Raw genomic sequence first — 17,540 nt, 5'->3', positions numbered from 1 at the left:
TACCCGGGTAACTGCCAACGGGCTGGGGGGCGGGGCCGTGCTCTACCCGTACCCGGTAACTGCCAACGGGGGGCGGGGCGGGTACCCGGTAACTGCCAACGGTGGGGCTCTACCCGTACCCGGTAACTGTCAACGGGCTGGGGGGCGGGGCCGTGCTCTACCTGTACCCGGTAACTGCCCCGGGGGGGGCAGTGCTCTACCTGTACCCGCAGCCCCGGGGGCCCGCGCCCGGTAACTGCGCGGAGTGAAGCAGCTGGAAGGCCAACCTTTCCACCCCCCACTGAGATGCACCATCTCCATTCTCCCTGGACTTGTCATCCCTCCCCGTCTCCCCTACAATATTATGTCTGGTCATGGGGGCAGCTGCGCCATGTCTGGGGCTCTCCCAGACTCAATCCTCCCTGCCCGTTGTCAGCAGCCAGGTCCGTGCCAGGGAAATGCCAAGCGGGGCAGGGTCTGTCACACTCTGCAGCTGTAGCTGATGTGCCCCCAGCTGCACCGTTAATCCATTTAGTGAGTTATTGTTGCTGCATTTGCGACCATCCCACCTTTCAAGTGCTGCAGCAAGGAGACAGCCACTGGAACAAACCAGTCAGGGAGGTGGGACAGGCGGAGGCAGATGCTGATCACAGACAGCTCGCTGCTGCCCAGAGCTGTGTCCCTCTGCCTGTTTCCCATAGCACTCATCACCGTAATAACTGAGTGCAATAAAGTCATTTGTGTAAGGAGAGCTGCACTGTATGGAAGTTCCAAGTGCTGTTAAAACAAGACTGAATCATGTCTCCAAATCATGAACTTTGAGAGACTTGAGGCCCCAATCCTGCAAATATTCACACGTGTGAGTAAAGTTTTATGCGTGCTTAAGTATTTACAAGCTGAGGGGCCATAGCATGCCTTGGGGACATGATGAAAACAAGATATGCAAGACTAATCCAGGTTTAAACCATGTTTGTACTATAACAGTTCAACACAGTGGTTTCTACACTGAAGGTGGGATTGAGGAGTGCTGTAACTAGTATGACTTCATGTCCACTGCAATAAATCTTAGCACCTAAGGTCTATGGAAGTTTGAAAATTTAGCATAAGTTAGATGTAATAAAATACTTCTGCAGAATGCTCTTCTTCTTGAGGGTGATTCCCTTCTCCTAGTAAGTGCTTTAGTACCTTACAATGAGCTCTGCATGGGCAGAGCTTTCTGCACATCTCCACTGCAGGATCAAGGCCCTGTGGGTAAAATGTCAACAATAGGACCTTGAGCCTGCAGGTGCTTCTCTTTAAATAGCGATTTAAATCAGTGGGACTACACACATGCTTGTTAAGCACCTGCATAAATTTTTGCAGGCTTGGGCCTATCCCTATATCTTGCCCAGTTTTAGAATTTATTTTTCTTTCAAATCATGCGCTGACACTGACACAATTTAAATAGATGTACTTTTTTACCTCTCCGTTGTTGATATTCAAATAAAATACAGTTTTTCACTACAAATGTGGAATTACTGTTTGACAAGCACTGATTTTTTTCCTCAATTTATTAGCTGGAGATGCATAAGCAAACTGCTGTTTTCTGTTTAGGGCCAGTGTTTTTAGTTTATAACAGAACTGTATCACGGAGGCATTCTTGACGGTATTGAGATTGCACTAGGAATGATCTTTGTTAAAACCTGTTGCAGAGCACAACATAGTGTTTCTGTAGGCTCCATGATACTAGTGGCTATTGTAGACAAAAAACGTTTTCAGTGATGGAAGATATTCTCAAAAAACATTTTTCTGATTTGAAAAAAAAAAAAAAAAGATTCTTTCACACAGATTTTAACAATCGTAAAATTGATTAAAACTGTTCCTAAAAACCTACCATCATTTTGCAGAGTAAGTGACCAGTTGTTGAGTCAACACTCTGGTGTCCATGCTCAAAACATACTATTAGCATTGAGTTAAATATGGTATTCCATTAGCTCACCTTAATAAAAGCTAAATACAGTAATAGACAGGCAGAGCTCAAATCTCTGAAGAATCCCTAATTTCTTTGTGTATGAAACCATTTAGGGGAGGGAGAGCCAGTGAAGGGGAAATAATTTTGTCCTGTTACAAAATTATTTGATATAGCCTTGTAAGCCTGCAGACTGGTCTTTTAAACTGATATGAAAAGCTTGGAGCAACAGATAGATGCTAAATAAATTGGCTCAGGCTGATGCAGAACTTTGAGCATCATTTTTTTTTTTTTCCTCCTTAGGCCTCTAGACAAGCTTCAGGTATCCCAGGGTTGACTCCAACAGATGAAAAGTATGTGGATTCCTACTTCCCATTCATTTTATTTAACCTTCATTGTTGATTGTGTTCATAGAATTGTGTGTTTTATGCCTGTTGCACTTTCCTCAGAGATGGGAACTTGCCAGACATTGTAACCAGTGGTAGCCTGCATGAGTTCCTGGTGAATCTGCATGAGAAGTATGGCCCTGTTGTCTCTTTCTGGTTTGGAAGACGCCTTGTGGTCAGCCTGGGGTCCATTGATCTCCTAAAACAACACATTAACCCCAACAGGACTTGTAAGTTTATTTTGCTTTCTCAGATTAATTTCTGTGTTCACTTTTAGCCCAGATTGAAATCCTGACTCTATTGGAATAAATGGGAGTTTTGCCATTGACTTTGAGGGAGCCAGGATTTCATTCACAATATTTAAAGGACTAAGGTTTAACTTGAAACTGAATTAGTGGTGTGAGCTTGAGTCCCTGCTACTGCTTATAGAGATTGCATTTAAGTGACCAAACGTAACCATCCAGTGGCCTTTATAAAATGAGTTTGGTGATATGTGTCCACTTCCCAATGAGCAGGTGTCCACATCACAAACCACCCCTTTTCCCTCATTAAATAGAAAGGCCAAAACCAGAATGGTCGTGGAGAATGAGCTACTCACCTTCTCACCTCTACAGGTGGTCCCCACAGGGAAAATGTAGGCTGAATATCAGGAAAACCTTCTTGACTGTGAGCTCTTGTATGCTGTCTTCCCAGTGAAAATGGCAGCCCTTCATTTTTGGGTCACTGTAAAATAGATTGGACAAAGTAGTATGGGTTGTACACTAAGGAAGAGAAGAATTCATCACTGGGCGGTATGTAGGCATTCACGTGCTATTGACTTTCAGTGAGATTTAGGCATCTCAAGCTTCCTTAGACTCCTCTGGAAGTCCCACACATAACGCTGCACCCTGAGTGAGAGTCAGGTTCTGTTTCTGCTCCTGGCATTTTGCTGGGGCTGGGAACAAATGACAGGGCTCGTTGTTGAGCTGCTTCCAGCCAACAGTTGATGCACTCTGGCTCCCTTCAGCAAGAGGGTTGGCTGGTGCTGTGGTCCTAGTGCAATAAGCCAGTTGGAGTCTGTATGGGACACAGACAACTGACTCCTTCCCATCTGGAGAAGCATTGACTCCTCATGCTGAGGTTTACAACTCCATGTTGAAGCCTGGTGTAAATTTTTGCAGTTACTGTAGTTTCAAGCAATAGGATTGTTTATAGAGAGCCTCAGAAATCACCCCATCACCACAGCAAGAAACTGCTGAAAGCTCCTGGGACACATGGCATCATGCACCTACATGGTACAGCATGCGAGACTTCTGCTCAGACCTCTCCAGGAATGACTGCCATCTGTATACTCACCGAGCCGACACCACACCACACGCAGTCATAACAGTTTCCTCATCACTGATCACCTCCCCCCACTGGTGGTTGGACCCGCTTGCAGTGTGTGCAGGGGTCTCATTTTCAAGACCCCAACCATTAGTGTCTCTCGTCACAGACGCTTCAGTGATGGACTGGGGGGGCTCACTTGAACTCAGAACTCAGGGCTCCTGGTCTCCAGAAGAGCTCTCACTACACATCAATGGCAAGGAACTCAGGGCCTGCCAGGCATTCCAGCCCCAGATGGTGGGCAAGTACATATCCGTTCTCACAGACAACACAACAGCAATGTTTTAGATCAACAGGCAGGGAGGAGTGCACTCCTCTCACCTGTGCCAGGAAGCACTTCACCTGTGGGAATTCTGTACAGCCCACTTGATACACCTCCAGGCCTCCTATCTGTAGGGGTCACAGAATGAGCTAGCAGATCTTTCTCCAACCACCACAAGTGGTCCAGATGTCATGAAGGCCATTTTCCAAAAGTTCCTAGATAGGTCTCTTCGTGACGAAGCACAAATGAAAATGTCTCTAGTACTGCTCTTTCCAGGGTCACAGCCCAGGATCTCTCGCGGACACCTTCCTCCTCTGTTGGAAAGGTCATCTCTTCTATGCGTTTGCTCTCATTTCTCTCATACACAAGATCCTGCTGAGGATCGGAAGGGACAAAGCATGAGATCCTGATAGCCTTGACCTGGACCCATCAGCACCGGTTCACCATGCAGACCTCTCTATGGAAATGCCAATACATTTACCTCCTGTTCCAGACCTGATCTCCCAGGACCATGGCCGCCTGCATCAACCAAACCTTGAGTCCTTTCACTCACGGCCTGGAAGCTCCATGGCTGAATCCTGCAAAGCTAACATGCTCAGGACCAGTTTGCAAGGTACATCTAGAAATCAGAAAACCATCACTAGAGCCATTTACCTGGCGAAGTGGAAAAGTTCTCAATCTGGTCTACCCAGAAGGGTGTCTCACCTACACAATCAACATACCATTCATTTTAGACTACTTATTCCCATGAAACAAGGGATATCCATGTCATCTATTAGGGTCCATGTGGCTGCAATCTTGGCTTTTCACCCTGTTACTGTAACCCGTCTGTACCCAGGGTAGGCACCTGAAAATGCCAGGGCAGGCTGTAAAAGGAGAGCAGATTCTCTCAACACTGGTGGGTGGCACTGAAGCCAGACTTCCCAACCAGCCACAAACTGCACTTCTGAATCTCCACAGAAGCCAGTACACAAATGCACACAGCCCCCTTTACTGCATTTCAGCTCCTGGCTCCCAAATCAGCACTAGGTCCAGTAAAGAGACCAGTTATTTAAACTCTATGCTCTTTACTAAAAAGATTCCCTCTGACCCCAAGGGGTCAGCCACAGTACCAGTTCAATATAAGTTTGGATCTTACCTAAAATACCATGCTGCCAGCCAATCCTTTAGTAACTAAAACTAAAGGTTTATTGTAAAAAGAAAGAAATAAACCATAAGAGAAATGTTAAAGGGTCAAAGCAAATCAGATACATACAAATGATTGAAAGTCCATATACATCAGGTTTCTAGAAGAAATGTGGAGTTGCAGGCTTGTATAGTCTCCTCTGGTATACATCCAGCACCTGGATGGGTCTAAGTCCTTCGGTTCAGTTGCAAAATGAAATGATCCAGAGGCAGGTGTATGTCAGTAACTGAACAGGAACAAAGGCAAAATGGTTTCTGTGGTTTGATCTTATATACCCTCTGTCTCTGGCCATGCGGTCTGTGGAAACTTACAGGAGCTAAAATGGAGTCCAGAGTCACATGGGCCAATCCTGGTAACTCTTCAGGTATGCCTTTAGTTTCTTCCTGGGCCTTTTGCTTCTGTAAAGGTTTTGATGGGCCATTAAGTGGGCTATTGTCCTGCCGCCTCTCTGTCGGGAGTGTGTCTTATACAGCATAGTTTGAAATACAGGTACATCAAATATGTCCATAACTTTCATTACTGATATAACACATGAACATAAGTATTATCATCTGACTTAGCACATTATAACCTCTCTAACCGTACCTGACATGGCATATCTCACATGAATTATTATGATTTTGACACACTGATGTTAACCAATATGACAGATGCCTCCCCACCCCCTCCCCATCTAACCAATGTGACACACCCATTCTGCATTCTCAAATTTTTCTATCCAAAACTGCATGCCAACAGAGAGGAACTCAGATGTGCACTAGCCTTCTACATAGAAAGGACTAAATCTTTTCGGAAATCTACTCAACTATTTGTGGCCATTACAGCCAGAATGAAAGGTCTTCCAGTCTCAGCCCAGAGAATATAATCATGGATCACCTCCTATATCCATGCATGCGACGATCTGTCAAAGGTTCCTGCCTCTTCTTCCCTTACAGTGCATTCCACAAGGGTCCAAGCATCTTCAGCAGCATTCAGAGCACAAGTTCCGATCCAAGACATTTATAGGGTGGCAAAGTGGTTGTCAGCCCACACTTTCACATCTCACTACGCCATCACCCAACAGGCTAGGAACAATGCGGGATTTGGCCAAGTGGTACTACAATCAGCATGCCAATCAACTCTGAACCTTCACCTACACAACTGCTTGGGAGTCACATTGGAATGGACATGAGCAAGCCCTCAAAGAAGAAAAAACAGTTACTAATCTTTCATGACTGCTGTTTTTTGTGATGTATTGCCCATGTCCATTCCAAAAACCCCTCTTACTCTTCTGTCAGAGATAGCTGGCAAGAGGGAACTGAGGGGTGGTGGGACACTTTATATCGGTGCCATGAGCCAACGCGATGGATACTACTGGAGGAAAAACTTTCTGGTGGCAGTGCTCGGGGCAAGCACACACCTATGTTGGAATGGACATGAGCAACACATCTCAAAGAACAAGAGTTACAGAAGGTTAGTAACTGTTTTTAGTCAATCACCTGTGCTGGGAGGCTCTAATGATGCTATAAACAGATCTGAAAGGTGTCAATATGGAGGGAGTGTGTTTAGTTTTCTCTGTGAAGTTACGGCTAGAAGCAGTGAGTTTAAAGGGCCTGATCCAAAGCCCACTGAAACCAATGAAAAGACTGAAATCCCCTAACTCTAGCAGGACTGTTCTCTCCGGCATAATCTCCAGCACTCCATGCACTTCAGTTTTAAGAAGCTCACTTTACAGGATTTTGTTCATTTCCCCAGGGATCGTTCCACAATCTAAGAGACCTCAGGAAATCTTTGCTTTTATCCCTGCCCAAGTGTCCTTTGCTCATTTTGGGCCTGATTCAAAGGCCATTGAAATTAATGAGTCTTTTCATTGCAGCCTCTAGCTATAATAGTGATGTCCGTGTTTTTCCCCCAAAATACTTACGCATGACAGATCTGCCATGCAGTCTTCACAACCTACTATAAGCCCATGTACCAGCTTCTTGGCTGGTAGTGTGTACCACTTGTTTATATGCACCTTGGCCAGCCAGTAAAGTGACCAGCAGCAATGGCACTCAGCAAAGCACTTTGCAGAGGGAGTCATCACTAGAGGGTAGGATTGCTGAACAGCTTGCTCAACATATAAAGTGCTGCTGCTCTTGAGTGTGGTGCTGCTGTCACTCAATGAATCCATTATTTTTAAAGTGGCCTGTTGAGTGAGATCTACATTTAAAAATATTGCAAGGATGTGTGGGAGCCCAGAGAGAAGAGTCAGCATGGTTCAGTGGATAGGGTACTGAACTAGCACTCAGGAGACTGATTTGATTTCTGGCACTGCCGTTGATCTGGTGTGTGAACTCGACCAAGTCATTTCTCCTCTCTGTGCCTCCATTTCCTGTCCCACCCTTTGTCTGTTGGGGTTGTAACTGCGGCAGAGATGGTCTGTACAGTATCTACCACAATGGGACCCTAATGTTGGTTGGGGCCTCTAGGCACTACTGCCATACAAATGTCTCCATTCCACTCTTGGCATTTCCTTGTGCTATAGGGGCTTTGATGACATTGCTCCCCACCCATCCAGGAGGGATGCTGGCTGTGATAAACAATTAAAATAGATTCTTTGGAACAACCTCAATTATTATTCCAGAATTTTTCCATATCAATTCTACCACCAATAACTGTATGGGGGGGAAAGTTGGTTATGGGCTTTGATTTAATTAATTTTGCATCCATTCCTACTGCACTTTAACAGCATTATGAATTAGAAACTACTAATAGAGAAATCCAGAGTAAGTCTTTAAGTGAAGCCCAGGAGATTGTGTGTGGAAGTAATAAGCTTCTGTATAATTGTGCACTGATGTAAGCTAACTGATTGCAGGAGAAGGTGGAGAGTGAAATTATTAAACTGCATTGAAAAGGTGAAAGGGGGTCTATATAATTTAACAGGACATTGTTTTTCATAAGAGACCTGGCACTCCTCTGCAGATGGGCAAGAAGAGGAAGTGTTAGTAATAGCAGTGCAATAAGAGTTAATTGAGGACTTGTCTGAGATGCAATGTTATAGCCGAAAGCATAAGCATCTGGAATTAGATCTCCCTTTATTGTATTCTGACACGATTGTCACAGGTAGTTCCCAGCCCCTAGCTCATTCACACTGACTGATACATTGTTTGCATGTCTGCAATGCTAGTGATTAAAGCAAGGCCATAGAGCAGGAGAAGAAAGAGAAAGGGCAGCACTGTATCCATGATTCTGTCTGGACCTCCATGCCATGAAATAATTGTATCTAAAATGACCAGTGTTGTATCCAGGAGGTAAGATGTAAACAGAATCAAAGTGAGCGAGGCTGCTAAGTAATTGCATTGTATGGGGGTTGGGTTGGAGTGTCAACCAATGCTGTACCATGCTGATGACATTATCAGCCAGGGACCTTGTAGCAAGTCATTACTGCAGTTCTAATAAAAGTAGTGAGAAGAGCCAGTTGACTGTTTATGTAGCATGACAGCACTGCACTCCAGAGAGACAGCCTAGATATACTAGGAGCAGTGTTCTGTACTGTCACATGGAAGATCCAATTCTGGGTCCCAGATTTCATGGAACAAGAGAGATTTGGAGCTCTGTGGAGACCATTCCTGGAATGAGGAAACCCCATATTGCCGTCAAATTAGGAGCAGCACTGACTGAGTTCAGAGGCAGCTGTGTTCACTATCCTTATCCAGAAGGATAGGTTGCCTTAGTTTTGGGAGCTTTTGAGCTGGGAGGATATAAAGGGCAAAATGAAAGGATCCTAGAGGATGCTCTGCATTTCCCCTTTCTTCCCCCCACAAATCTGTTTTGACTGATGGTTTTTTTTTTTTTGTTGGTTTGTTTCAGCGGATCCCTTTGAAATGATGCTAAAGTCCCTGTTGAGGTACCAGTCTGGTCTCAGTGGAGATGCGGGGGAGAGTCACCTGAGGAAAAAGCTGTATGAAAACGGTGTGACCAAGTCCCTGCAGAGTAACTTTGCTGTCATTCAGAAGGTGAATGATTTGATTTGAAGACTTGAAGTTTCCAGGCCAGTGGGTAACATTTTTCCTGAGAGAACAGCAATCTCTGGCCTTTAGCGGAGAGTTTAATCGGGATGGTGGTTGGGGTGAAGGAATAGAGGGAAGATTGGTGTTGGAACCAGAACCATGTGCAGATTTTGAGAATGTTTTAAAATTTTAGTATTCTAACTTCCTGACCTTTTCTCTTCAGTTATTATTATGAAGAGGTAGTAACTTTCCATTATAAGTCTGATTTTGCTCTCTTTCCCTCAAAGTCCTCAAAAAATTTACAGTTCATATTTTACACACTCCTGGCTGGAGACTGGTAAATTTGAAGTCATTTGCACAAACCAATGTTGAGATATAAGGCTTGGGGGGGAAAAATAGTTATAAATCATCCTTGATTCTAATGCTGCCTTGCCACATTGCATCTAAAATGGCATCTTATCTAGTGTTATTGGCATACTAGCCTCTTTAGGATGTAGTCATCAGTGAGTGACATGATAGCATATACCCTTAAGCAGGTCTCGCATCCCTTCTAGACCAGATCACTGGCACTCATGCACACTGTGAAAGAACAGACGCACGGGTGAGGCACGTTACTGTTTTCTATATTAGGACGGAGGAATCAGTGGAACTGATGTTATATAAATTGCTGTCAGATGCATAAAGTAAACAAACTGAAAGAAATGTTTTTTCCCTCATATTCCAGCTGTGGTTGACTTTGTTACTTGCAACAATATTGGATAACACGTTTCAGAGAGAAGTGTAATATTTGTGGTGGCAGTGTCCATCTGACTATATAAATACAATATGAATATGCTTTTGTTTTCATTAGCTCACTACATTTAGGAGGAAGGACAAGGTTTGGTTACATTTATCTCAAGACAAGAGATACAAATAAAAATGCTGGAGTGTCTGAATTTTAGGTATATCTCCGGAGAGGATTGCAGGGGGCAGGATGCCAGGCATTGAGATTATACACAGATACAGAGCTGTTCTGTTGACTCACCTTGACAGCCAAATACAGTGAGTCCTTTTACCTCCAACCCAAGAGTACTAAAGGGGTTTAAGTACAGAAAGGATGTGGACAAATTGGAAAGAGTCCAGCAGAGGGCAACAAAAATTATTAGGGGACTGGAGCACAAGACTTATGAGGAGAGGCTGAGGGAACTAGGCTTATTTAGTTTGCAGAAGAGAAGAGTGAAGGGGGGATTTGACAGCAGCCTTTAACTACCTGAAGGGGGTTCTAGGAAGGGTAGAACTAGGCTGTTCTCAATGGTGGTAGATGACAGAACAAGGAGCAATGGTCTCAAGTAGCAGTGGGGGAGGTCTAGGTTGGATATTAGGAAAATCTTTTTCACTAGGAGGGTGGTGAAGCACTGGAATGGGTTATCTAGGGAGGTGGTGGAATCTCCATCCTTAGAGGTTTTTAAGGTGTGGCTTGACAATGCCCTGACTGGGATGGTTTAGTTGGGGTTGGTCCTGCTTTGAGCAGGGGTTGGACTAGAAGACCTCTGGAGGTCCCTTCCAACTCTAATCTTCTATGATTCTAAGTATTCCTTTGTGGTAGAGGGAACAAGGAGCAGGGTTCCTATGGAGAAAAATCCTAGGAATTGCCAACCTTAGCAGGAACCTACAGCTGAGATTTATTGTTGAAGTTAATAATAAAAGAAAACTGGAGGAAGGGGTTAGGTTTGAGCCATATCCAGTGTCTGGACTGTTAGGTGCTGGGTGAGAACACTCCCTCTTAAAGTATGTTTCAAAAGAACAATGGGGTGAAGTAGTAGGACACAGATATTAATGTAGCTTTCTGATTTCCTTTCTTTTAGCTGTCTGAAGAATTGCTAGCAAAATGGCTATCCTTTCCTGAGTCTCAACACGTGCCCCTTTGCCAGCACATGCTGGGCTTTGCCATGAAGTCTGTCACACAGACAACAATGGGCAGTAGCTTTGAAGATGACCAAGAAGTCATTCGATTCCGCAGGAACCATGATGCGGTAAGTCTCAGAAAGAACCAGGAATGTTCTCCAAAACCTGTCAATTTTCTAGGTTGATGGCATTAGCCATCTATCACTGCATAGTTTAGCAAGGGGTACAAAATGCTGGAGCAGTGGCCGTCACCTTGGATATTCAGGTTAGTAGGTTCTCAAAGGAGATGATCTCTCCACTATTTTGTCCCAATTACACTTGGTCAACATAAAGAAATAGCTAATAAATATATTGTAATTTTTGTGAGGCTGGGGTTTTCTAAAGTACCTATAGGAACTGGGCGTGCAAATGCCTTTGAACTTCAGTGGCATTTGACTGCTTAACTCAAACTCTTTTGCAAATCCTATCCCAATTCTTTAATCTCTAGTCCCTTCTTAAACCCTCAGTGTTGTGAATAAAGAGAACTTCTGAAGTGACCACAGTTTAGTCTAAGTGGATGTCACTGTCCACACTTACAGAGCCATCATACTACCTACAAGGGTAATTATGCAAGATTGGTACTTTGTGATCTGGAGGCACAATACTGAGCTGAAATTGGGAATGAATGGCAATGCCTTTGTAAAAATGTAAATGGGGCTCAGTGATAAATGCCATTTAGCTCTTAGAAGTAAACAGATGACAGTTACTTTGAATCTTGGATGTTGTGCCATCTCCCTTCCAGCATATCTTGGATTCTTTATGGACTTTTTTTAAGATCAAGAGTAAAAATGTTATGTAACCTATGCTAGATGCTACACTAAGTGAATTTAATTTGTGGCCTTGGTGTTTTTGTGCCTTGGGATGCCATGGTTTGGAAACCTTTGCTAATGGAGATAGGTTCAGCCTCTAGGAAGTAAACATGAGACCTAATTTTCAGAGGTGCTGAGTACCACTGTAGCTGTAATCAGTGGGAGTTGTAAATGCTTGGCAATTCTGTAAATTGAGTCCATAGTTTCACACATTTCACTCAAAAACAATCTCTGAGGCCCATCACCTCAGGGAGATTGGTTCCAGTGAGCCAGAATGCTGATGACTCCAAAGATGAGGATTCAAGATTGGAATGGAAGAAAGAGGAACCCAATGGTTCTGTCAGACAAGAAAAGGACTTCAAAGATTATCAGCAAAGGCTTGTTTTTAAAAATTGGGTTTGTAACCTCTTTTGCCTCTCTATGATGGATAAATGAAGCATACAGAGGATTGTTTTTAATACCTTTATAAATATTAGGAATGTTGAGTCTCATCTTCTCTGATTTTGCTGGAGGAATCCCTGGGGAGTCTCTGACATGTACATTGTGAGTTTTTGCACCTTAACTGAAATGACATGGATGTTGAATCTTTAACAAAGATATCCTTTCTCTAAGACGTTCAGTAGACATTGGAATTAAATGCTTGTTAACAGAACCAGAATTTTACAGTCTGATTAAAAACCTCTTCTCTCACTTGCTTAGTTCTCATTCTCTTGATTGTGTGATGTCATAATTGTACTAATTCTCCAGTCACTTAGACTGGGACTACCAAATGAACCTCACACATCCCAATAAGTGACTTAGAAATGAAGGGCCTTCCTTCTCCCACTCAGGATTTATCTCTCTTTTTTTCTATTTGTAATTAATCCCCATGACTGCATCATCTCAGCTCAGTTCCAACAGTATTTTGCAAACAGTCTCACAAATGCAGCAGCACATGTGATTGTGCCCACATTTAAAACAAGACTTATTTCCTGTTCAGGCCTGTCGTAGGGAAGGGGACATCTTCATTATTTTGTGCATGTGGCAGGATAGAGTTCAGCAGAGCTCCCAGCAACCTGTGACTTGGTGGGTAATGGAATTCATCTGTACTTTCAGATCTGGGCAGAAATTGGAAAGGGTTTCTTGGATGGGTCACTTGACAAAAGTATGACCAGAAAAAAGCTATATGAAGACGGTAAGTTCTCCCACCACCACTCCAACCCCCTCCATCTGCTCATTCACACACCTTTGGTTAGTGTGTTTGAGGTAACTACTATATGAAGGTGTTTGATTTGCCCATGTTTATTTATGTATTGTCTTTTCTGTGGAATTTATCACTATAGTATCTGAGCATCTTGCATACATTATTCAATTTATCCTCCCAATTTTCCTGTGAGGTAGTGAAGTTTTGTCATCTCGGTTTTACAGGTAAGACCCAGAGAGGTTAAATGACTTGCCCAAGGTCACACAGGAAGCTTGTGGCAGAGCTGAGAACTGAACCCAGCTTTCCTGAGTTCCTGTTTAGTGACTTAACTATAAGACCGTTCTTCCTCTTAGTTAGCCATGAAGCACGATGTAGCAGTCCTGAATTGTGGCTTTAACCAATGCCTTTCATTCTGTACCTTGGTATTCCCAGTACAGCTAAGTATTTTCACTTATGCATCTGGTTCTCTCATGTCAACTCTCAATTGCTTCCATATCCAATTATTTTATTTTTGTGCTGTTTTGTCTTCTCTCAATTGTTATTAAAATAAAGTAATATTAAGGACTTAATATAAACCTACAAAAACAGGGTGTTCCCCTTCTTGTACCCATGCTGTGGATTTGAGGACATTATTCTAAATTTTGATCTGTTAAGCTGGTGTATATCCAGAATTGCCTTCATTAGAATTATTCCAGTTTTATAGCAGTATGACACAACAGAGCATGACTCGGTGAATTCTGATCTCCTTTTATTTTGTACATAAGTACTGCTGGGGGTCCCAGACAGAGGTTAAGAGGAAGGAGGTCTTGTCCTGAAGGGACTGCCCTGGGACTTGAAAAATCTAGGTTCAATTCCTGGCTCTGACACAGATTTCCTAAGTGGCCTTGGGCACCTTATTTAATCTCTCTCTGTCTCAGTTCCACATCTGTAAAATGGGGATAATAAATCCTTCCCTTTCCCCATCCTTTGTCTCTTCTATCTGGACAATTTCTTCAGTATGGGAACTATGTGTTTGTACAGTCCCTTGCACAATGGGGTCCTGATGTTGATGAGCTGAAAGGCTGTTTGGGAAGATAGATTCTAGAAGAGTCCTCTGCTGCTCTCGGGGGTGACCAGCTTTTAAAATAATTATTTGTTTGTGTGCATAAAGGTCTGATGGAGATGGAATCCGTTTTAAAGAAAGTCACAAAGGAGCGGCGGGGCAGGAGCTTCAACCGTCACATCTTCATAGACTCCTTACTACAGGGGAACCTGAGTGACAAACAGGTACGTACAGCTGTTGTGTACATACCATTACACTGTAATGTAATTTCACTAGATCGTTAATTACATTTTAGCATTTGATTAATTGATTGTCTTGCATCTCATTCAATCCAGATTCATCACTAGAGTATAGCATGTATTTATTTTTCTCTTCCAGTCTTTAAATGCATTATATTTTTGGTTACTTTCTGTTTTGCTTCTTTGTTGTTCTATGAACTGCAGGTATTTAGTATTAAGAATTTTTCTTTGCTTAAGTCCCCACTGTAGGCCTTGCATTAACTATGAAAAAACCAGAAATAAAGAAACAGAGTTTAACAATGGACAAAGCATGAGGTTAACAATGGACAAAGCATGAATTCACAAGTGGCTTTGTAACATATGTAGCTATTAGATTAAGGAATGATAAGAAGAGTAATGTGTGATAAGATTGCAGCTGCAGCTTTGCTTTGTAGCACATGGACAGCTTATAATTTATACAAAACTAAATTTGGTTTGTAAAATTAGTAAACCAATGAAAGCATGTGATACAATGTAGAATGGAATGCACGTGTTAGATTGTTTTAGAACATGTATATAATCTGTTTTATTATAATGTAGGTTGGAGTTGTGGTGCACTCTAACGAGTCCTCTACAAGTGAGCCTGATCACCTCAGTTACGGCTTTATGAAATGTCAGTAAAGAAACCTCAGTTATGAGTCCAGATTCAAACTGAGATTTTTGGATTCCAGAGGGCTGGATAAAGTGTTCTCCCAGAACTGAGCAAGGTGGAAAGCTGAGTGGAAAAGGTCTTGGAGGGAATCCCAAAACCTTCCTTCCAGTGGAGGCACTATAGAGAGTTTGGTCTTATCCTTCTATACTGGATTTCATGCTGTTTGAGTTAAGGTGATTTAGTGTGGAAGATTAAAGAATGTAATGACGAATCAATGTTTTCTCTGACTCCATACCCCTGAACCAGATTTTGTTTCCTAGATCCTGGAAGACACAATGATATTTTCTCTGGCGGGGTGTGTAATCACAGCTAACTGTAAGTAGAGAACACAGATAACTTTCAACGTTGTAACAGAGCTGAGGGGTCTAAACTATATTAAAAATAGCATGGTGAGATGAGGCTTATTTTCATGGAAAGAAAAAGCAAAACCTCCCTTCCTTTTTCTCTTCTACTAGAAATTTATTTAGGCAGGTATTTCTACAGCAGTGTCAGGGTGCCATAGCAGGGGCACCTTTCTAGTTAGTGGGTTCTAGTGGATTGAAGCTAATCTGTTAGACATCCCTCCATGTCGTGCAGTGAGTCTTAGAATTTCCTGCTTTTGTTCTTCACTTGGACTCTAAGCCCAGCCAGCTGATGCTAAACTAGATGAAATAGTACCAAAGGGAATCAGCCCACAACAATCATCCCTTGAAATAAACTTTATTGCTGTTGGAGGATTTAGAGCTGTCTGATGTTTGACTGGCTGTTTCACGTTTCCCTACAGCGTGTATACTATCAACATTTTTTTAAAAGTTACTTGTATTCATATAAAAATTATGAGAAAAGCAAACAAATACGAACCAAATGGAAACCTTTTGGCTGCGCAAACTGTCATTATGCTTCAGAACTGTTCTAAACTAAGTCTGCAGGATGAACAAGCCCAAAGTCATCCACTTAACTGCAATCCCGAAGGCAACCTCCGAAATATAGCACTAACCCAAGGTATTGAAAGTCAGGTAGCGAAACTCACATAAAGAGAATGTCAGTGATACAGGAGACTCTCTGCCAGTATTCTGGCTGTTTCATTTTCTGACGGGATCGCCTGTACAACCTCAAGAGTAGAAAATGGCAAAATTCCTACTCACTGTTGTTTCCTGCCGTTAGGGAACACCACTTCATATGGACTTATTTCATATTAGAGCTGTCTATCTTTCTGATAATTTTATTGGAGAAGTCTGCCTAGATAGTATTGCTAGATATACAAAGGATCAGATCCAACCAGACTGGCACAGGGAGCTGTTATGCACCCCTTGTGCCACCTGACTCCCGCTTGTGCACACAGAGATTCACCTGAAATGGGGGGGGGGCGCGGTGCAAAGTGATAATATTGCTGCCATCTTTCCCTCAAAGCTTTGCCAGGGGAGTGCAGCTTTAATTTCTGCCTGGGGCAATAAGAGCTCCATTGAGAGGAAGTGCTAAATCAGTGAATCCCTAGCTGCTCAGCCACATCCCTTTCCTGCCAGCATTGTCCACTCTCCTGTGAGCCACCTGCTGGAGGGGAGATTGTCTGCTTTCTCCACATGTGCTGGAGCCTACCTTTTTGTAGTTTTACTCCTCAGGTCCCTTTAGTTAAAACTAGCTGGACTGTCTAAATTCTCTGATTATTCTGAGTGCTGGCCTGTGCACAGGCAATATGGCTGTTGTAGGAGCCATGCTCCTGGAATTAGGGAAAAAGCAGCAGTATGGAGTGGCCGACCCTTTTTAGGATTGTCTGGTCTCTTCTGTGCAGATCATGGAGCTGTGAGGCTGCAGCACCCCAAGCCAATCAAATGACTATTTCCTCCTTCATCCATTTAGTTTGATCAGTTTCCAATATTTCCCAAGTTTCTTGTCACCAGGACAGGAAAAGTAACAGGATTGAAATATCCCTGTCCTATTATTCAGTAAAGAATCAATAAGGTCTGCTGGGTAAATTCTATACAGCTACATTTTATAGTTCATACAGATGTTACCCTTTCACATTTGCATCTCATCTCTCTCCTTTATGCCCCTTCACTGCATTAGAAGAGCAACACTGCAGAGATAGAGAGCAGGAAAATGACTTGATTTGCCTCTCTTAAATCAGGGGATGGATTTTCTGAGCCAGCACTCTCCTTATTCCTCTCTTAGTATGCACCTGGGCAGTCTATTTCCTGACAACATCAGAAGAAGTCCAGCAGAACCTCTACAAGGAGGTGGATCAAGTTCTTGGAAAGGGCCCACTTACACATGAGAAAATTGAGCAGCTCAGGTAGGTTCATGTTAAGAGTGGGAGAAGCACTTGAGCTAAATAAGGTGTCATTGTGATCCTGCATGTTAAAGGCTGAATCCTATCCTTGCTGGTGAAATGAGGGGGAACAGCAACACTGAGCAGTGTGTCCAGTGACTCAGGGATCATGCCCATCAAAAGCACAGGTGGAGTTTGCTTGGAGTCAATGGGAGCAATTTCCCTTGGCTTCATTTGGAGCTGGATTGGGCCCCATGATAAGATGTGCCGTGGTGGACTGGGGAGCTATGCTCTGAACCATATCTTGCCAC

At 43.1% G+C, this 17,540-nt stretch overlaps 2 protein-coding genes across 8 annotated transcripts in view; one reads left to right on the top strand and one right to left on the bottom strand.

Moving 5' to 3' along the window:
* The window catches only part of ICA1L (islet cell autoantigen 1 like), a 427,480-nt gene that overhangs the window by 353,426 nt on the left and 56,514 nt on the right, over positions 1–17,540 (bottom strand). The gene's annotated exons all lie outside the window — the stretch shown is intronic.
* The window catches only part of CYP20A1 (cytochrome P450 family 20 subfamily A member 1), a 34,531-nt gene that overhangs the window by 381 nt on the left and 16,610 nt on the right, over positions 1–17,540 (top strand). For 4 of the 7 annotated variants that reach the window (XR_010919817.1, XR_010919816.1, XM_067548865.1 and 1 more), the window contains exons 2-9: positions 2,231–2,280; positions 2,377–2,543; positions 8,958–9,103; positions 10,942–11,109; positions 12,925–13,003; positions 14,163–14,278; positions 15,245–15,299; positions 17,133–17,253. Coding sequence is in view for 5 of the 7 variants with exons in the window: in XM_067548865.1 (XP_067404966.1) it covers positions 2,231–2,280; positions 2,377–2,543; positions 8,958–9,103; positions 10,942–11,109; positions 12,925–13,003; positions 14,163–14,278; positions 15,245–15,299; positions 17,133–17,253 (902 nt within the window). In the remaining 2 variants the exon portion in view is untranslated. Of the gene's footprint in view, positions 1–154; positions 171–2,230; positions 2,281–2,376; positions 2,544–8,957; positions 9,104–10,007; positions 10,139–10,941; positions 11,110–12,924; positions 13,004–14,162; positions 14,279–15,244; positions 15,300–17,132; positions 17,254–17,540 lie in introns of those variants that run through there. The other 3 variants (XM_067548868.1, XM_067548867.1, XM_067548869.1) reach the window with 3 other exon arrangements.

The sequence above is a fragment of the Emydura macquarii genome, unplaced genomic scaffold (assembly GCF_026122565.2).
Source record: "Emydura macquarii macquarii isolate MOO-44397 ecotype Brisbane River unplaced genomic scaffold, CSIRO-AGI_Emac_v2 contig_1253, whole genome shotgun sequence".
Taxonomy (NCBI): Eukaryota; Metazoa; Chordata; order Testudines; family Chelidae; genus Emydura; species Emydura macquarii.
The sequence above is the reverse complement of the archived record's forward strand: the minus strand, read 5'-3'. Positions and strand labels throughout refer to the sequence as shown.